This window comes from Thunnus albacares, chromosome 7 (assembly GCF_914725855.1).
Source record: "Thunnus albacares chromosome 7, fThuAlb1.1, whole genome shotgun sequence".
Lineage (NCBI taxonomy): Eukaryota > Metazoa > Chordata > Actinopteri > Scombriformes > Scombridae > Thunnus > Thunnus albacares.
The window spans coordinates 14403185-14420299 of NC_058112.1; the positions used below are offsets into that span (position 1 = coordinate 14403185).

Sequence of the window (17115 nt, forward strand, 5' to 3'; positions counted from 1 at the left end):
TCATCGTGTACAGAATAAAAGCATGTGGTGCATGTTATCTAACAAAGAGTTGTCTCTAAGGCGGCAGTGAGCTCCTCAAACAGCCTGGAACTGGAGGGAAAATGAAAAGCTTACCTTCCATAAAGGTGATACATATCCATATCAGTGTGTTTTGCAAGGCTCACTTGCCAAGGGAGATATTCTATGACTAGGACAAAATCAGGAAATCAAGACACATACAGTCGGATAACCCTGCTGCTTTAGTACAGACACTATGGGAACATGTGCAGTGAGAGAGACGTGGAGGGATACAGACAGGGTTGTAGCTGCCATCGAGGAGACTTAGGTCATATGTATTTTTTCTGGGAATTTGGTTTGTTTTAGCAACGTTGCAGGAGTTTGCAGGAGAAACTTTTTTAGTTTCACATTTTTTAGGATGATTCTCCTCCAGAATTTTATTCCTGGCAGTGCAGAGAGCGCAGTGAAACAGCATTTAGATTGTTACTTTATGGGTCCATCATGTTTTAGGAAGTTTCCTGGAAAGCACTATGCAATCTAGCACTAATTAAAGGGAATATAGAGAAACATATTTGAGATAGTTATAGTGGTTAACAGTGTAGTTAGTTGTGTTGAGTTTGCAAACAGATTTCAAAGAAGTGCTCCATTTAAACATAATTTGCAGAAAATAAAACTGAACATCGGGGACGATGGCTTAAACTCATGACCTCTTCATTTCTAAAATTCTGGCCGGGTGAGTAAACAGACGCTAGAGTTAATGTTATCTGCTGCTACTGTTAATCAGAGGGTGAATTATCGATCCTGCACTTAGTTTTATGGAGGGCTGTGCTATGCTACGTTAGGTGACACTGTTCAATGAAGTCGCATATCCACACCTTACATGCATCTCATGAAATTTTGTGAGAGACAAACATGCGCGGACACAGGCATCACGTGTCGCCATTTACAATGTTTTCAAGCAGCAATTCCACAGCATATAAAATGCTTTTATCCAACAAACAAGCACATCAGCAAAACAAATTAAGGCCCACATGTGAGAGCAATTGGTGAGACTCGTTCAGGGAAATACAAGACCAGCAGCATAAACAAGCATGCAGCAAAAGGCCAACTGTTAGCTGGCGGGTTCGCAGTGGAAGTGTTACATGTGATTCTCTAACATTGTTAAGTACTGATTGTGTTTGTTAGGAAGACTGTGATGTTGAAGATGGGTTGGCTGGCAAGATACAAGCAAGGCTTGTTTGTTTCGTCTGGTAACCGAGCATGGTGGACATGGTGGACAAAATAAGAGGAACACCTTGCAATAAAAACAGTCCTGCAGTAAATAAAAATGACTGAGGACTTGTTTTTTTTATTACAGGTGTTAAATCATTTCAACTGTCATTTTTGAGTCTGTATTCTGAAGTTTTTTTCCATCAGTGTTGGTGAGTTTCTGCTCGTGACCACTGGCATATGTGCATGATCACATTTTCTAATGTGTGTGACAGCGATTCAGTCAGTCGCAGTTAAAGAGTCTACACAAGTGAGTCAAATTGAATACAGATTTGCAGCTTTAATAGAGATGTGATCATCATTTTCATGAGCGAGTTACCAGAGCAACGTAAGGGAACTCACAGTGGGACACAAAACCAGATAGTTGCTACCTAAATTGCTGGTGCATCAGTTACAAACACTGACAAATTATGTGCCAAGTGGCAAGGGAAAAGTTTTAAACCAATGATGACATAAAGACGGTGCCAAATTCAGAGAAAATGTGCTGGCAAAGAGGAACAGTGGCAAGAGAGACACTTAATGGGATGTTTGCTTAATAGCACTTTAAACCTAAACCTCAAAAATGAACACTGACCTCTGACTGTCTCAACAAAAACCAAACACCAAATAATTATTTACTGCAAGACTGTTGTATATTATTTTGTCCACCAGGTGTGTGCATCCACACTCACACACTCTAATGTCATTAAAAAATGACAGCTAGAAGCAGTCAGTCTCAACACAAGCCTCAATTCATTTAATTCATGCTTGTTGCTTGTCATGTGCCTCGCTTGAGCGCAAGTGACCTAACTCACATGCAATCAGATTCAAATAACACACTATGAACCGTGTCAAAACACTGTTCCCAGTGACAATTAATCTCATTCATAGTGGCCCTCAGATTCGCAAGGCCCTGAACTCACTAAAAGTCTTTTCTTTTTTATTTTTTTTTACACTACATCTCTTTCCTCCGTGGCTTGGAGCTAAAAGAGTTTGCCAGGCACCGTGCTCCTGGTCTGGAGGCATTTCTACACAGCGAACACAGACTTCCTGTGCCCAGTCACGGCCAGAGCAGACAGACAAACAACATGTGCTAATCCCTAAATCGCCATGGAAACCAAAACATAATACTCCCCTAACAGACACCTGACTGATGGATCAAAGGAAGGGAGAGCAAGAGGAATGAAGGACAAACCTTTTCAGCAGGTAATAAAACATACTGTACATGTCAAAGATTTTCACATACTTTTATTTTTTTGGCCTTACATAAAAATTCATAAAATCTAAAGAGGTATTCAGGGTCTAGGTTTAGGTCTACATTTCCTAACTCCAACTTTCTGACTTGACTCAGCATGCTGTGTCAGCCTGAATCCAGCCAAAGGTCAAACCATTTGAGGTATCCATGAGCTCACCCAGCCCTCTGCCTGCCTGCCTGACCTGCTCCATGTGGATGAACCTAAGCCTTGTTCCACTTCTCCCATCAGAACACAGACAAAACAAGGAAAACCCTGCAGGATGAGCTCACACAGGGACAGCCAGAGTGGCACTGCATGCCTGGGAGTGTGTGTGTGTGTGTGTATGTGTGTGTGTGCGCGCGTGTGTGTGTATGTCTGAGCGTGGCTTTACGTCTACATGCGTGCGTGTGATGCGCTTAGCATCGAGAGAGTGGTAATCTGTAAATCTGCTTTGCCTTGGGCAGGTGGTGTGAAACTTGGCAAGCAGGAAAGAAATAGAGGGAAAGAGGGATGAGAAGAGAAGAGAAAGAGGGACAGACAGACAGCATGTGAATAACGGGGATAAGTGTGAAAGAGAGGGAAGAAAGGCAAACAGAGTGTGAGAGTGGTTGAAATTACATAACTGGCTTTTTCAATCCTCAGTAAACAAAAAGACGTGTACATGTTCATACACATGACAGGATATTTCATATATATGCATGCATATGTATGAAATGCTTCATTTAATCTCGTTTAATTTAACGTTTAATTTAATCTCACTTGTCTGTCAGTTGCCATTTAGTAAAAGGATAAGGTTGTTGATATTGTATATTTTTCTTATTGTCAATGAATCCCATGAAAAGACCAAAACCAACAATGAACTGTTCTACTAACAAGTATTATGAAAGCCTGCTACTATATATCTTATCCCTTTATTTAAAAACACATCAATGAGCCACAGCATTGTTCTGGGTGATGTGTAACATTCGAGTCGATCCAACAAACACCGTCCTCCTGCCATAAATAGTCAACCCGTGTACAAATCCGCAACTGAAAATAGTCCCCAACAAATACGCTAATCATTCATGTTTGAATGACATCAGTGAAACACTACAGTGCTCACATTTCTTAAGAAATCACTCACTTAAAACTGAAACTATATACATATAGTGAAATGATATAACTGTGACACATTTTAAAGATATTCGTCTTCATTAGCAACACATGAGCTGGTTTGCTACGGACAAGATGGGGAAGCTGGAAAGTATTGAGAGATGTATAGTAACAGGATTTGTATAGAATAATATGCTTCAAGTAAAAAAAAAGTGTAAGGCTGCAACTAACAATTATTTTCATTATCGATTAATCTGTTGATTATTTTCTCAATTAATCAAATAGTTGTTTGGTCCATAAAATGACAGAAAATGGTGAAAAATGTTGTTTTGCTGTTTCACAAAGCCCAAAGGGACGTCCTTGAATGTCTTCTTTTGTCCACAACCAAAAGATATTAAGTTTACTAAATTCAGAAGAAATAAACCAGAAAATATTCACATTTGAGAAGCTGGAATCGGAGAATTTGGACATTTCTTTTCTTGAAAAACATCTCCAAATGATCATTCGATAGTTGGCAACTAATCAATTAATTGACTAATTGTTGCAGCTCTAAAGAGAAAAAGTGCATTAGATAAATTTCTCTTGTGTATTTCTTGTGTAATATTTGAATACAGTATGAGTATGCATAATACATTCTTTCAAGGCTTTTCCCCCCTAAAACCCCTCCTCACCCGAGACATCTCGAGGGCAAGTGGAGGCACAAATATTTATAAAGCTGCTCTTATCTGACAGTCAAAACAAGTGAAGTGCAGCACTGAGAGCCAACACATCTCTGTACAATGACTGCTGCACAGCTTCCTTCAATGCCCGACCGGCGCTCCTGGCATGACCAAGGCAAACACAGAGCAGGGCCTGGGTGGGACTAGAGGGGAGAGAGATAGAGAAAATAACTCGGGCGGGCAGACAGAATGCAATAGACTGAGACAAAGCATGGAGGGGGCAAGGGAGGAAGAGAGAGGCAGCGAGCGGACAGAAGAGTGAGAGTAAGGAGGGAGGGAGGGAGGAAGAGAGAGAACATGATGTTCCACGTGACGCTGGCTCAGCCACTGCAGGCTGTTACGTAAGCGCACCCCCTGCCCTCTCTCCTCATGGACTGAGCAGACTCCGCTTCTCTCCAATCCCTCACCCTGCAGCCGCTGCCCACTTTTTTTTTTCCTTTCCACTCACATGGCTCCTCACATGGCTGCCTCCCTCCCTCTCTTCCTCAGTCGCTCTCTCTCTCTCTCTCTCCATCTCATTCTCTTTCTCTCACTCTCCTCCACCCACTCATTGCACCCCAGGGGAGCCACCAACCTCTGCTGCCTATGCTGTCACTCTGTCTCTCTCTCCTTCTGTTTTTGTCTGTCTGCCTCTCCCTCTCTCTCATTATTTCCATCAATCGTTTTCTCCCTCTCTCTCTCTGTCTCTCTCTCTCTCTCTCTCTCTCTCTCTCTATCCCTCTCTCTCTCTCCCTCTCTCCTGTGCAGTGAGGCTGCAGCTCCACGCTCTGGGCTACAGGGATATGACAAAGAGAGGCCACAAATACATGCTCGAGCACACTCATGCACACCTACACAAACTGACATTTCACATATCGTTACCGCACTGTCTGGCTTCTCAAATGCACCGACCCGCTTTTAAAAAGTGACTGTTTTTCCACTTTGAATTCCTCTGATCTTGTTCCACACAACTGTTGAATCATTTGCCTTTCGGAAAACAGCTTGGCTCGCTGACACAAGATGCAAACACACGTAGGGAAAACAAAACTATGACTCCTCAAGCAGTAAGTGACACTAGCTGGCATGTACCATATTGAGAAAGTAGTCTTGACAGTATCAGTAACGCAATTACGCTGAAAGAGAACCTAAAGGCACATACATAATATTTAAATAAGTGATGTTCTGAAGCAAGAAAAACAGCCTTTAGTAGGACAGCATTGTCAGCCAAAAATAATCATATCTGCATGAAATCCCACATGGTCAGAGGACAGCAACACATGCTTTTTCCTAGTTTACTTCAGGACAAGGTTTAATACAATAAACTGAACTCTAAGCAATGCAAAACAGCGCATAAGAAAATCTCAGCGAGAAAAACAAAAACTCTATGACCACAAATGTAATTCCTGATGGGAGCGGCACATTTTGTGTTATGTGAACTACACGGCGTCACCTCCTCTCCCCACACAGCTGGAATAAACTCGCCTAAACCTACCAAAGGTGATTACAGATCTGACTTTTTTTGTACCTTGGCCCACACTTTCAACCTCCACCCCGCGGTGCACACAAACATACACACGCAGCCACTTCTTTAAGTCTCCTCTAACGACTCATTCACTCTACAGGCCTCTGGCTGAGAAGGGGTGCAGCAGAAGACGGGCCCCTGCACCCCCTCCACCCCCCACCCCACTCGCTGCAGTATTGATTTGTTTGTTCAGTGCTTGCCCCCCTCCTCCTCCTTCTCCTCCTCCTCCTTCCCTTATTTCCTCTCTCCTATTCTCTCTCTCAGTGTGAGTGTGTCCTCAAGTGCCTCCCTGCCTTATGTAACATAGAAAGGCCCACAGCATACTGATGAAGGAGAGTCTGGGCTCTGGGCCGACAGACCTGGGAGAAAACAAGGACCAGAGCACCGCTGATATGAGTGCGGCGCTTCTGGCACTTGAAGACAGGGCTAATTCCACAGCAAACTTTTGAATAATTTCACTTAATCAGTGTGTTTTTGTGTAACAGTGAGAGTTTTCAAACAAAATCCTGATTTTTTTCTTTTGTAAGGTGACGGATGCATGAACAGAAACCATGTTTGGTGACTTATACACAGGGTCGTCTACTCACAGACTCCTGAAAACATTCCTTCTTGTCCAGCATCTCTCGGAGTGTCTGCAGGATCTTGATACACAGTTTCTCCTCTTTGTCCATAAGCTTCTTGGTGTGTTTGATCAGCCTGACAGAGTGACAATAGAAGTGCCGTATCATTTACAGTCATGTCCTGCTAATGCAGTCACTGGCTCACAAGTAAAAACAAAGCAATACTTTATTGATCTGCCACAGATAAAATCTCCTTTTCTGCTCTCCAGGGAGGTCAGACAACAGCAGCAGAGTAACAGCACTCCTGGAGGTTTGATGATGTATCAAACTAATTCTGTATTAAATATCTGATATGTTAGACTGAGTGATCTGCTGCCAGTATAATCCCTGACAACAGACACATAACAGTCTGTAAAACCTGCAGTGACGAGTTATTTTCTTTGCATATTTTATATTTATTCATTTTATACTTTAATTGTCTTCTTTACACATTAATACATAATTTCACTCATGTAGTTAGTCACTTTTTTTACTTTGAACTTTTTCCCAAGCTAATGTATTATGAGCCACGAGATTTAATTAACATAATGAATCATATTACATTAGTAAAGGTTTCAATGGGTGCTTTCAGTTTCACATGGCTTCAATGCTTCAGTTTTTCCTCTGGCAAAAAATGACGTTTGATTTTTTTGACAGTTGACAGTTTGGACACATCAGTTGTCAGCATTGGTTTTCGGTGACTGAATATCAGCAAAAATAACAGATCGCCAACTTCAGTCAAAAATCCTAACTCATCGAACCCCAGACCACTACTTCATGCTGCTGGTCTTTCCTATAGCCAGGCTAACACTTTAAAATGTGGCCTGCAGGTCTTCAAAAAAAGGGGGAATGTGTTCTGTTCTTTGTTCCATGTACAAGTTTTCAGCAGTGACTTACTTTGACATGAAAGCTCCGCTCTCGCAGCGTAACCGAGCAGCCTCTGGAAACAGCAGCTCAGGGCTGTGCAGAACGTCCACCAGCACAGAAAACTCTGCCTGAACCTTCGGACTGAACTGCTCCTCTAGTAAGGACACAACCCCCTGCACACACACACACAAAAACACACACATGCTCAATCCAATGCTGTTATGGAGAGACTCCTGGAGAAACATACATAAAGCCCTACATAAATAAAGCCCTCATAAAGTCCTTAACTTGGATTCTCCTGTTGATGTTATCTTTGTAAATGTGTACCTGTAGTTTTTCAATGATGTTCTTGTAGTCAGGGCCACCCAGGGGCTCCTTACGGGGCCGCGTACGTGCAGAGATTCTCCAGTCTTTGGCTGCTCGCTGCACCATATGGCTATGGACCTTGAGAGATAAAGTGTTGACCTGACTGTCCAGGTCCACTGGGATGGCTATTGCTCGTGCCTTGGCTGGGGAAAAACATGAAAGATTAGCAGTTGGTGTGAGGAAGGAAACACGGTGCAGGGGTCAGAGATCTAAACCACAAATGACCCAGTAGAGCTGCTCTGTCTCTGTCTTATTAAAATAAGAATATGTGACATGAAAAACAATCCATCTCTGGATAAATACTGATACAGAATCAGTTTTAAAGTGCAATTAATATATTCAATATTGCACTTATTATTAATTTACATTTTAATAATATATTTTAAATGTGTTTCAATGCCTCTTCTGTGTCTCTGTCATTTTTCAATACCAAAGGTGAGTAGCAACACTTACCCACATCAGCCAGAGTTTTGATACAACTCTCAATATTTGCCTTCTGAGCTGAGTTGATCCAGGTGCAGTTGTAGATCCTGAAAGCAGACTGGAGCAGCTGGATGAAGACAGACTGGTTTGTCTGTGAAAAGGGAAGAAAGCAGGGAAAACTGTGTGTTTTAAACCGGCGTAAGTGGAGGGAAAGACAAAGATATTCCTAATGGGAAAACTTCAATATTGTCTCTGATAGGAAACATTAACACAAACTTCTACCTAAACACCTCAAGCAGCTGTTCTAGGTACAAATGTCTGCAATGAAACAAGGAGGTCCCAGCTGAAGGTGCAGTGAAGGAGGCAGTCTGCTGTCAAATATTTTTAAGGTAAAGTAGCTGAAAGTTGGCAAAGGATTTGGATGTGCCATGAATGAGCATTACTCTGCAGGCACATTTAACCTGCTTGTTGGTGGAGGGAAACTATACCTGCAGGTTGGAGTGGTTGACAGAGAAAGGTGAGCTGAAGAAGCCCTTGACAATGGCCATCACCGTCTCAGTCACATACTTCTCCAGGGCCAGATCGGCATGGTTACGGTCTGTGGTAGTGTTACACACCTTGAGATGCAAAAAGAAGACCCATGAACAAGCTCATCTTCACATCACATTGTTAAGGGTTTTCTCTGCACATGTATGTGACTAAGCATATATGAGGAAGCCTTGCTGTATCTCGACAGCCGCCTCATTAGAAAAGGATCGTGTGTACAAGTGTGACCTTTCAATCTGACAGAGCCTTACACTGGACATGTCCACTAGGAAGTTGTCAAAGAGCTTCCAGATGTGGTTGGAGGTGTAGATCTCCTTCATTTCTACCTCTGTGTCCACATAGCAGTGATTCACAAAGTTCACGTACGCAGTTTTCACCTGAGCGAAAAAACAAATAAGAAATGAAATGCCAGGTTACTTTAAGATAAACAAGACAGACCTTAATTATACTCACAAAATTTATAAAAATAAAATATGAATATAATAAATATGCGTATATCATTCATTTAGACCATATAGTTCAAGCTATATTATTACATCTAGTAAAAATGATCTATCCTTTACCTCTGGTATACAGTTGACATCAGTGACAACTTTGACAATGTCGTCCAGTGGTAACAGAGAGTTGCATTTCAGCTCAGTGTAGACATTCTTGCCCTCAGTGCAGGCAGCCAGGAGCTCCACGAGTGTGTTGTGATAGGCCAGAGCTCCATCTTCATCTGTTCGCTCACGCTCAGAGCCCATCATCTGCAGCAACACCGGGAACGAGGAGCGGTCATTGTAGAACACCAGGACATCCTCCCCACCGTTCACCAGCTGGACACACAAACAGACAAAGAAACGTGTGAAATAAATGCTGCAACTATCACCAAGACATACTGAATGTAAAAAAAAAATTTCAATTTTTTAAATGATTTTTGTTGGCCTTTTATACATTTATTGGATAGAAATAGTAGAGAGATGACAGAAAAGGTCCCAAACCACATTTGAACCAGGAATATTGAAGTGCATGGTCTTAACTTCATAAGCCTCAGATGTCTTTTTGTTCTGTAGCTCTTTAAAGCTGCAACAATTAGTCTATCAATCCATTAGCCAATCGACAGAAAAATAATCAGCAGCTATTTTGATGATTGATTAATAATTGATTAAAATGCCAAAATGCTTTGATTCCAGCTTCTCACATGTGACTATTTTTAGGTTTCTTTTGTCTTCTATGATAGCAAACTGAATATGACTGTTTGGGGCAAAAGAAGACATTTGAGGACATCATTTTGGGCTCTGGGAAACAGTGACAGTCATTATTTTTTACCATTTTCTGTCATTGTATAGACCAAACCACTAATAGTAATAATCAAATTAATCAATAATGAAAATAATCAGTAGTTGCAGGCAGGGCTAGGCAATATATACATATTATATCGATATCGTGATATAAGACTAGATATCGTCTTAGATTTTGGATATCGTAATATCGTGATATGGCATAAGTGTTGTCTTTTCCTGGTTCTAAAGGCTGCATTACAGTAAAGTGATATAATTTTCTGAACTTAACAGACTGTTCTAGCTGCTCTATTATTTGCCTTTACCCAATTAGTCATTATATCTACATTACTGATGATTATTTATCAAAAATCTCATTGTGTAAATATCTAGTGAAAGCACCAATAGTTATCCCTATAATATTGTCACAATATCAATATTGAGGTATTTGGTCAAAAATATCATGATATTTGATTATGTCCATATCGCCCAGTCCTAGTTGCAGCCCTGCTGTATAGTTCTCTATAAATGTGCATCTCAGCTGTAATCCTACTGCAGATATACTCGTACATAAACAGTTAAAGTAACAAATGTATAAAGACACAGATGCTTTTATTTGCAAATATTTCTTCTTGTAACACATGGGCAAAATTACAATAAACTGCATACCTTAAAGCATTGAATTTAAATAATTTCCAGAAGCTTGAGCAATATGAAATTTTATGCTGCAATGTGCTCCGGCTAGTAAACAATACGCATACATACTAGCATCTGTTTATCCCATAAGATGACATAATGATATATACACAGAGACTAAAATGAAAATATGAAATTAGACCTCTTCAGGGCATGGTAATCCCGACAAATATAATGTTATGTTTTATAATAATACTAATCTCAGATACATATTAAAATCTTCAGGAGATCTGTGGGGAAAATGAGTGCAAATCATTCATAATGATACTGTTGAAACTTAAGGAGAGCTACAGTGCAGCTGCGTGGACTGGGTCTGCATTGTCCATGAATTTTATACAATACATTCTCTCCTCATTTGTGTTTTTTTTAAAAAAAAAATCTAAACCATAACCTGTATCTGTGCAGTGCAGGATAAAATGTAAGTGGAAAAACAAAATTCTCACCTCTGTCATGACTTTGTCTTGACATTTCTTCACGTACTTCCCATCAGCTTTCACAATGGTTTGCAGGAACATGAGGTACTGAACATGTCTCCCGTGCGTTTCAATGCAGTGGACAAAGTGGTGAACCACGCGGTCGCTGATCTCATTGCAAAGTAGGTAGTTGTTCATAAAGATGTGACGCATCGTCTCAGCTTCTAGCAACTGGTCAAAAAACAGGAGCCATGATTCAGTCTTTCACAGAGATAATCCTCATGAAAGCAGTACTTTTAATCATTTGGATATAAGAGAAAATGAAAAGAACATTTATTTTTTATTAAAACACAAACAAACTTTTTTATACTGTCAGGCTGCCGTTTTTGAACCTTGTACTTATGTATTTTACTGATGCAACTGCAGTTTCTTCTTGTTTTACATTACTCATACATTACTTTTACAAAAAGTGCCTTCCTAAAAAGTGACTCATGTTGATCAAGGAGGAGTAAATCGAGGAGTAATATCAACATACCCCTGGAGTGAGGAAGAGGTTGAGGTGTTTATGTAGCAGAACTTGGTTCTGAGGGTTCCCTCTGCAGAAGTTCTGCAGAAAAACATGCGCCAGGTTCATGATCTCATTCATCTTCTCATCACTCTGTGAAAAGACAGAACCAGACAGATAAAAGAAAAGATGATTTCACAGCAGCATTAAATGAGAGTAGTCATACAGTTGGCTGTTGCGTTTGTTCCTCACTGTCTCGTAGGGGATCTGCAGCAGGTCCAGCACCACAGTATGGGCCCCCATGTTCTTCAGAAGCCTCTGCTGCTGCACACGACTCTTCTTGCTCGGGTAACACAACTTACTGAGTCGCAGTAGGATCTACAAATGAGACACACACATTTTATACACAACTACAGAACAAAAAGACATCTGACAAGAATAATCTGGAGATAAAGACATGGAGCTCACCTCTTTGACTATGTTGTAGTTGTTTGCTTTGTTGCTATCAATCTGAGGTTTATTATCTCCATCCTGTACTGGGCTCAAGACAACCTCCTGGTGAGAGACAAAAAACAAGTCTTTAGTAACCACATTCAAATTTGATTTAATTTATGAATTTGACAATACATGAGATATTTCAATTATTCAAGCTTTATGACGTGGCTGACAAGGCACCACAATTCTCATGTGTTCAAACCCCACAAGGTTTATCTTTTGGCACACAATAACCCCTATATCCTGTCTCTAATTACCAGGATTTGTCACAGCATGATGGGAATAGTCTCTGCACTGATTCTTATCATTACTTTTCTTAAGCAATAAAGTAACAATAATAATGTTACAGGCCTGACTAATAAAAACTGATTTACAGCCAGTTTCCGTTCTTCCAGACATTATTATTCATTATTCCTAAGTGCTAAGCTATGTAGTTTGCACTGTGTGGTTTCCATCGGCTTTGATAAGCAATGATAACAAACAAAGAAACCAGTGTAGCTGAATGACAAATGGGAGGTTTAAGACAAATATAGTAATATCCTGTGAAGAAATAAATGCTACACAGAAATCTGAATTGTGAAACTTTGCCTTTAGATGCTGGATACTATTAAAAGATGGTACAGCACCTCTATGTTCTGTTCTTTGCCCTGCCTGACTCCCAAATCTTCACTGCTGTAGACTCCACTCTTCTCCACCCACAGCTCTGACTTCTCAACAGTCAGACGCAGCTGGTCCAGGTCGGCCTTGATCTGCTTGTAGTTCTCTACATCCTGCTCTGACACCAGCAGCTGGACCTGGAAAACACATAAGAAAAATACACACTCAGGATTAGAAATAAACCAGACATAGTGATATTAAAAGAACAAATGTGTATGAAAGCAAATCTCTGCCAAGAAGTGTCAGTGCAACACTTTGGAAAGTCAGCTCGCTGTTAAAATGGGAGCTTGTGCAGTGCTACACGCCAGCCGAGGAAGCTCTTAGTGAGACACTTTACACCAGCTGCTGCTTGGCCCCTTTGGAGAGCCTTAATCCAAACTGATTACATCAACCATGACAAAAATGACTTAAGTTAGGAAGTAACTAATGCCACAGTCTGTCAGCTCACCAAGCATCAAATACTCAAGTGTAACTGCTGTGTCGCTACCTGTTTGAAGGCCTGCAGGACCTCAGCTCTCTGGCTGAAGTGTTTGAAGATGAGCTGCAGTGAGCCAGACACCAGTGGGGGGTAATCTTGCATTATGAGATGGATCAGAACCCTCAAAAACGTTCGGCCACCCTCATCATCTAGCTCCACTGCACTTAACTCCGAGCTGAAATCACAGATACAGCAGTCAGTTAAATTCTCACACACCTATGCACAATAAAGCTCTGACTATAGTTTTGCGCAGATGCTGTGATCTCCGTAGAGATAAAGGAACCTGATAGTTCAAACAAAGTCAACTTACATCTTTTAAGTTCCTCTGTGTGAATGTTTGAGAGTGTATTAAAATACAGGTAGTCAGTAAACAAGCACAACTTCACCTACCTCCCTGCAAACATGCTCTCTGCTTTAGTTGCAATCTCATCTATGTCTGGTTCAGAAGCTGCAGACAAAATAAAGTGAACAACAGGTCATTTAAGTATAGCAGGCTGCAGTGGCTTACATCTAATAAACAACAACAAAAGAAATCTGCAGTAGTTGCATTACGGAAAGAATAATGTCTCACGTGTCATTAGGGGCATTTCAGCCAGTGAGACAGAGTTGTCACTTAAGGTCTTGTCCCCAAACTCTTTCTTGTAGATGGACAACAAATATGTGATTCTGTAATCCAGCCTCACACTCAGGATGAACTGACAAGGGAGAAAAAGAGGGCAGAAAAACAAAATCAAGCAGGTGAAATTGCACCAGAAATCACAACATACACATTCAGCTGGCAGCACTTACTTGCAGGATCTCTATGATCTTCAGCTTGGTGTCCATCACCATGACGTCCTCGTTATCTGGCAGGAAGTGTCCTTTCCCGTAGCGCAGGGAGGGAGAGGTGTCAGGGAGGCTGTGTGGGACACCTCGACTCATCACCATCTGAGTCATCATTTCCCCGACACCATGGATCGTACGCAGGACATTGTTGCCTAAAGGAAACCTTTGTCAGTTAATTACTTACTACCTTTATCTCTGTGTGTCAAACCATTAAAAAAAGATCTGATTTTAGTTTGACCTGCAGAAAGTAATCTTTACCCTCATATCAACATGTTTTGATTACTGTAACTTCACCCAAGCGTCTTTATCTGGTCCAAAACACTGCTCCCAAATTATGCCCCCAAACTATGGGACTACCTTTGTCCCCCCATGTGAGTATTTAAGTCCATGAATTAAGATACAGCATTGGCTTTTAACTTTTTAATCAACTCAGTTGCATTTAAGAGGTGCTAAATAAAAAAAGTTAACCTGCCCTGACTAAGAAAATGACATAATGCACTTGCACAGTGTAACTGCACTGACCAGCTTCTGGACTCTTGTTGAGCTTGTTCATGAAAGTGAGCGGGTGCTGGACAATATCCAGGATGGCCAGCAGGGTGCGTGTGAGACGCAGCAGCTCACTGAAACTGTAGAAACCAAAGTAAACCAAGTTACGTGCCAGATTCACCACCTGGAAGAGAGAAGTAAAACAAGCAAGTTATCATTAGAAAAACACTTAACAATAAAAAATAACTTAAGTAATGAAAGCATTTGAGTCATAACCTGAACAAGACCAAGTCTACAGCCACACTGGCAGCTCTGTGAGGCTGTACTTGCTAACATGCTCATAATGAAAGTGCTTGTAACAATTAATCAAATAGATGTTGAGATATTTCACTCTGAACCAAATGTCAACCTGCTGGTGACACTAGAGAACAAATCGGGGGATCACCAAAGTCAGTAGGATAAGTCCTCTGGGCACCATGAATGTCTATACAACATTTCATCTAATAGTTGTTGAGACATTTTAGTCTGGACCAAAGTGGTGGACCTACCGACTAACTGGCATAGCTATTCCTACATATGTATGCATCATATCTGGTTTATTTTACCTCTAGTGTGAGTTCATTCTTGTCTTTATCCCCAAATGGAAAAGGCTGGCTGACCACATCTTTGAGGTATTCCTCTACAAACTCCATGGTGGGAGCAAACTTCCTCTTCATCTCCTCTCTTGAAGTGTCAGTGGACTCATATTCAAACCTGCAGAAAAGCACAACAACAATCTGCATGTGGTGACTTGCTCCATCACGTATGCCCGCACCAAGACACACATAATCCCACACATAGATGCTTACTCATGGATGGTGATCTTGGAGGGGATCTCAGTCCAGAGGCGGGCGTAGCGCACAGGAACCACAGCCTCCTGTGGGTCGCGGTCCACATGCATATGTAACATGAGGCGGCAGAAGGAGGCTCTCAAGTTGAAGGGCAGGCAGTCGTCGAACATGCAGCGCAGGATCAGATCCACGGGCAGCTGACAGGAGATCTGATTGATGGCTAGGTACTGACGGTCCAGACACATTTTAGCAAACAGGTTCAGCTGGTACCTGCAGAGAAGGAGAGGGACATGGAGAGAGAAAAGAAAAGAACGTGAAGGAATTTTTGCTTTGCAGATTGTACATGGGAAGAAAATGGTCAAAACATTCACTCTTGCTTGCTTGTTTCAGTCATTTGTGTTATTGGGGAGAGGAGGTTTAGCACATAAGGCAAGAATGCCACAGACACCTGTAGTAGGTGATTATGTCTACGTCCATCTTATGGTTGCCCTTAGCATCCTGGGCCAGGTGGCGGATGGATTTTCCATGAGGCTCCTTGTGGCTGTCGATCCAATAGAGCCAAACCTCCTCCTCCTCCACCTCCTCCTGCAGCAGAGAGGACTCCAGGGTGGTCTCCGTGTTAGGGATCAGTCTGCGGGGGGAGGAAGGAGAGGAAGGGAGAGAGTGTGACATAAAGCAGTTACTAGAAAAACTGCACACATTAAACTCTGACGTAAAACTGCTGCAAATACATATTTCAAAACAGACACTAAACAGCTCCCTGCGTGTATGCACATGTTTAAAAATGAACGAGTGAAATATGACAGGATCAACTCAGATGTTTTAAATATAGATTCCAAGGGTGTGACTCACTTGGTCTGGATGAGGATATCTGCGTTGGTGGGGTTCAGCATAAATTTACAGATAAGCTCTTGCGTGACGGGGATGGCAGTCTTATTGGACACACACAGATCGGAGAGATAATCCAGGAACCTGGACAAGCAGACCAGACACGATTTATCATGTTTAACAACTGTTTACACAAGTTTCAGTACAAGAACAAATACCTGAACTAATTGTACAGAAGGGAAGTTTGTATGTGTTACTGATATATGCAAGATCTGTTCCTGTTGGTGTTGTTTTGGAAAAGTCCTAATTCTTCACATTGCTTTAAATGACAGATTTTGTATGTTTTCTCTTGGTCTCTTACAGTTTCTAAATTTGATGGACACAATAACAGCAACACCTTATAATATACCAATAATGGAATGAAAGAATATAAGACAAGAATACAAGACAACAAAATATATTTGTTTTTTCATTAAATTGTTCCTTTGGGCTGTCTCATGTTTGGGAGGTGCACATGTCTGACCTGGGTTCTCTGTTGCGCCTCAGCAGGCTGACGAAGGTCTCGATCTCTCTGGCTGTGATGTGTTTTTCCAGCAGCTTGCGGTTGTTGTGCAGCAGAGCTGTGATTGTGTCCTCAGCCAGAATCTCATAACCGATCTGAGACTGCATGATTGTGAACTTTTTGGCTATATATTCCTATGTGGCAGAAGAAACATATGGTCATAATCACCTCTAATGTAAATGGTAGTGAGGTAAAGTTAACAGAAAGAGCCTGAGTAACACAGAAGCTTGAATCTGTGCTGAATCGCTGCTTCCAGTTTGTTTGTTTAACCATTATTTAACCAGGGAGAACTCGCTGAACAAGAAAATCTTTGAAAAAAAAAAAACCCTCATTCACATTCATGAAGTTCCATAATTACATAATTACACCTGAAACTGTCTGTCACTTCCACAGCCTGTTAGCCACTGAGCAGCTCCACAGGAGCTGTTTGGGGTTAATCAAGGGCTGCTGTTGCTTTTATCAATGTCATTATAAGGGGAATAGACTGA

At 41.3% G+C, this 17115-nt stretch overlaps 1 protein-coding gene across 3 annotated transcripts in view; it reads right to left on the reverse strand.

Moving 5' to 3' along the window:
* itpr2 (inositol 1,4,5-trisphosphate receptor, type 2) overlaps window positions 1–17115 on the reverse strand; it is a 57884-nt gene that overhangs the window by 26302 nt on the left and 14467 nt on the right. For all 3 annotated transcript variants that reach the window (XM_044356242.1, XM_044356241.1, XM_044356243.1), the window contains 22 exons: window positions 16589–16761; window positions 16090–16209; window positions 15686–15868; window positions 15256–15507; window positions 15013–15160; window positions 14444–14591; window positions 13886–14073; window positions 13668–13791; window positions 13487–13544; window positions 13106–13271; window positions 12588–12755; window positions 11935–12021; window positions 11719–11844; window positions 11497–11619; window positions 10992–11192; window positions 9157–9408; window positions 8845–8970; window positions 8536–8664; window positions 8078–8198; window positions 7586–7767; window positions 7289–7431; window positions 6380–6488 (listed from right to left, as the gene is read on the reverse strand). In XM_044356242.1, coding sequence (XP_044212177.1) covers window positions 6380–6488; window positions 7289–7431; window positions 7586–7767; window positions 8078–8198; window positions 8536–8664; window positions 8845–8970; window positions 9157–9408; window positions 10992–11192; window positions 11497–11619; window positions 11719–11844; window positions 11935–12021; window positions 12588–12755; window positions 13106–13271; window positions 13487–13544; window positions 13668–13791; window positions 13886–14073; window positions 14444–14591; window positions 15013–15160; window positions 15256–15507; window positions 15686–15868; window positions 16090–16209; window positions 16589–16761 — 3327 coding nt within the window. The remainder of the gene's footprint in view (window positions 1–6379; window positions 6489–7288; window positions 7432–7585; window positions 7768–8077; window positions 8199–8535; window positions 8665–8844; window positions 8971–9156; window positions 9409–10991; window positions 11193–11496; window positions 11620–11718; window positions 11845–11934; window positions 12022–12587; window positions 12756–13105; window positions 13272–13486; window positions 13545–13667; window positions 13792–13885; window positions 14074–14443; window positions 14592–15012; window positions 15161–15255; window positions 15508–15685; window positions 15869–16089; window positions 16210–16588; window positions 16762–17115) is intronic.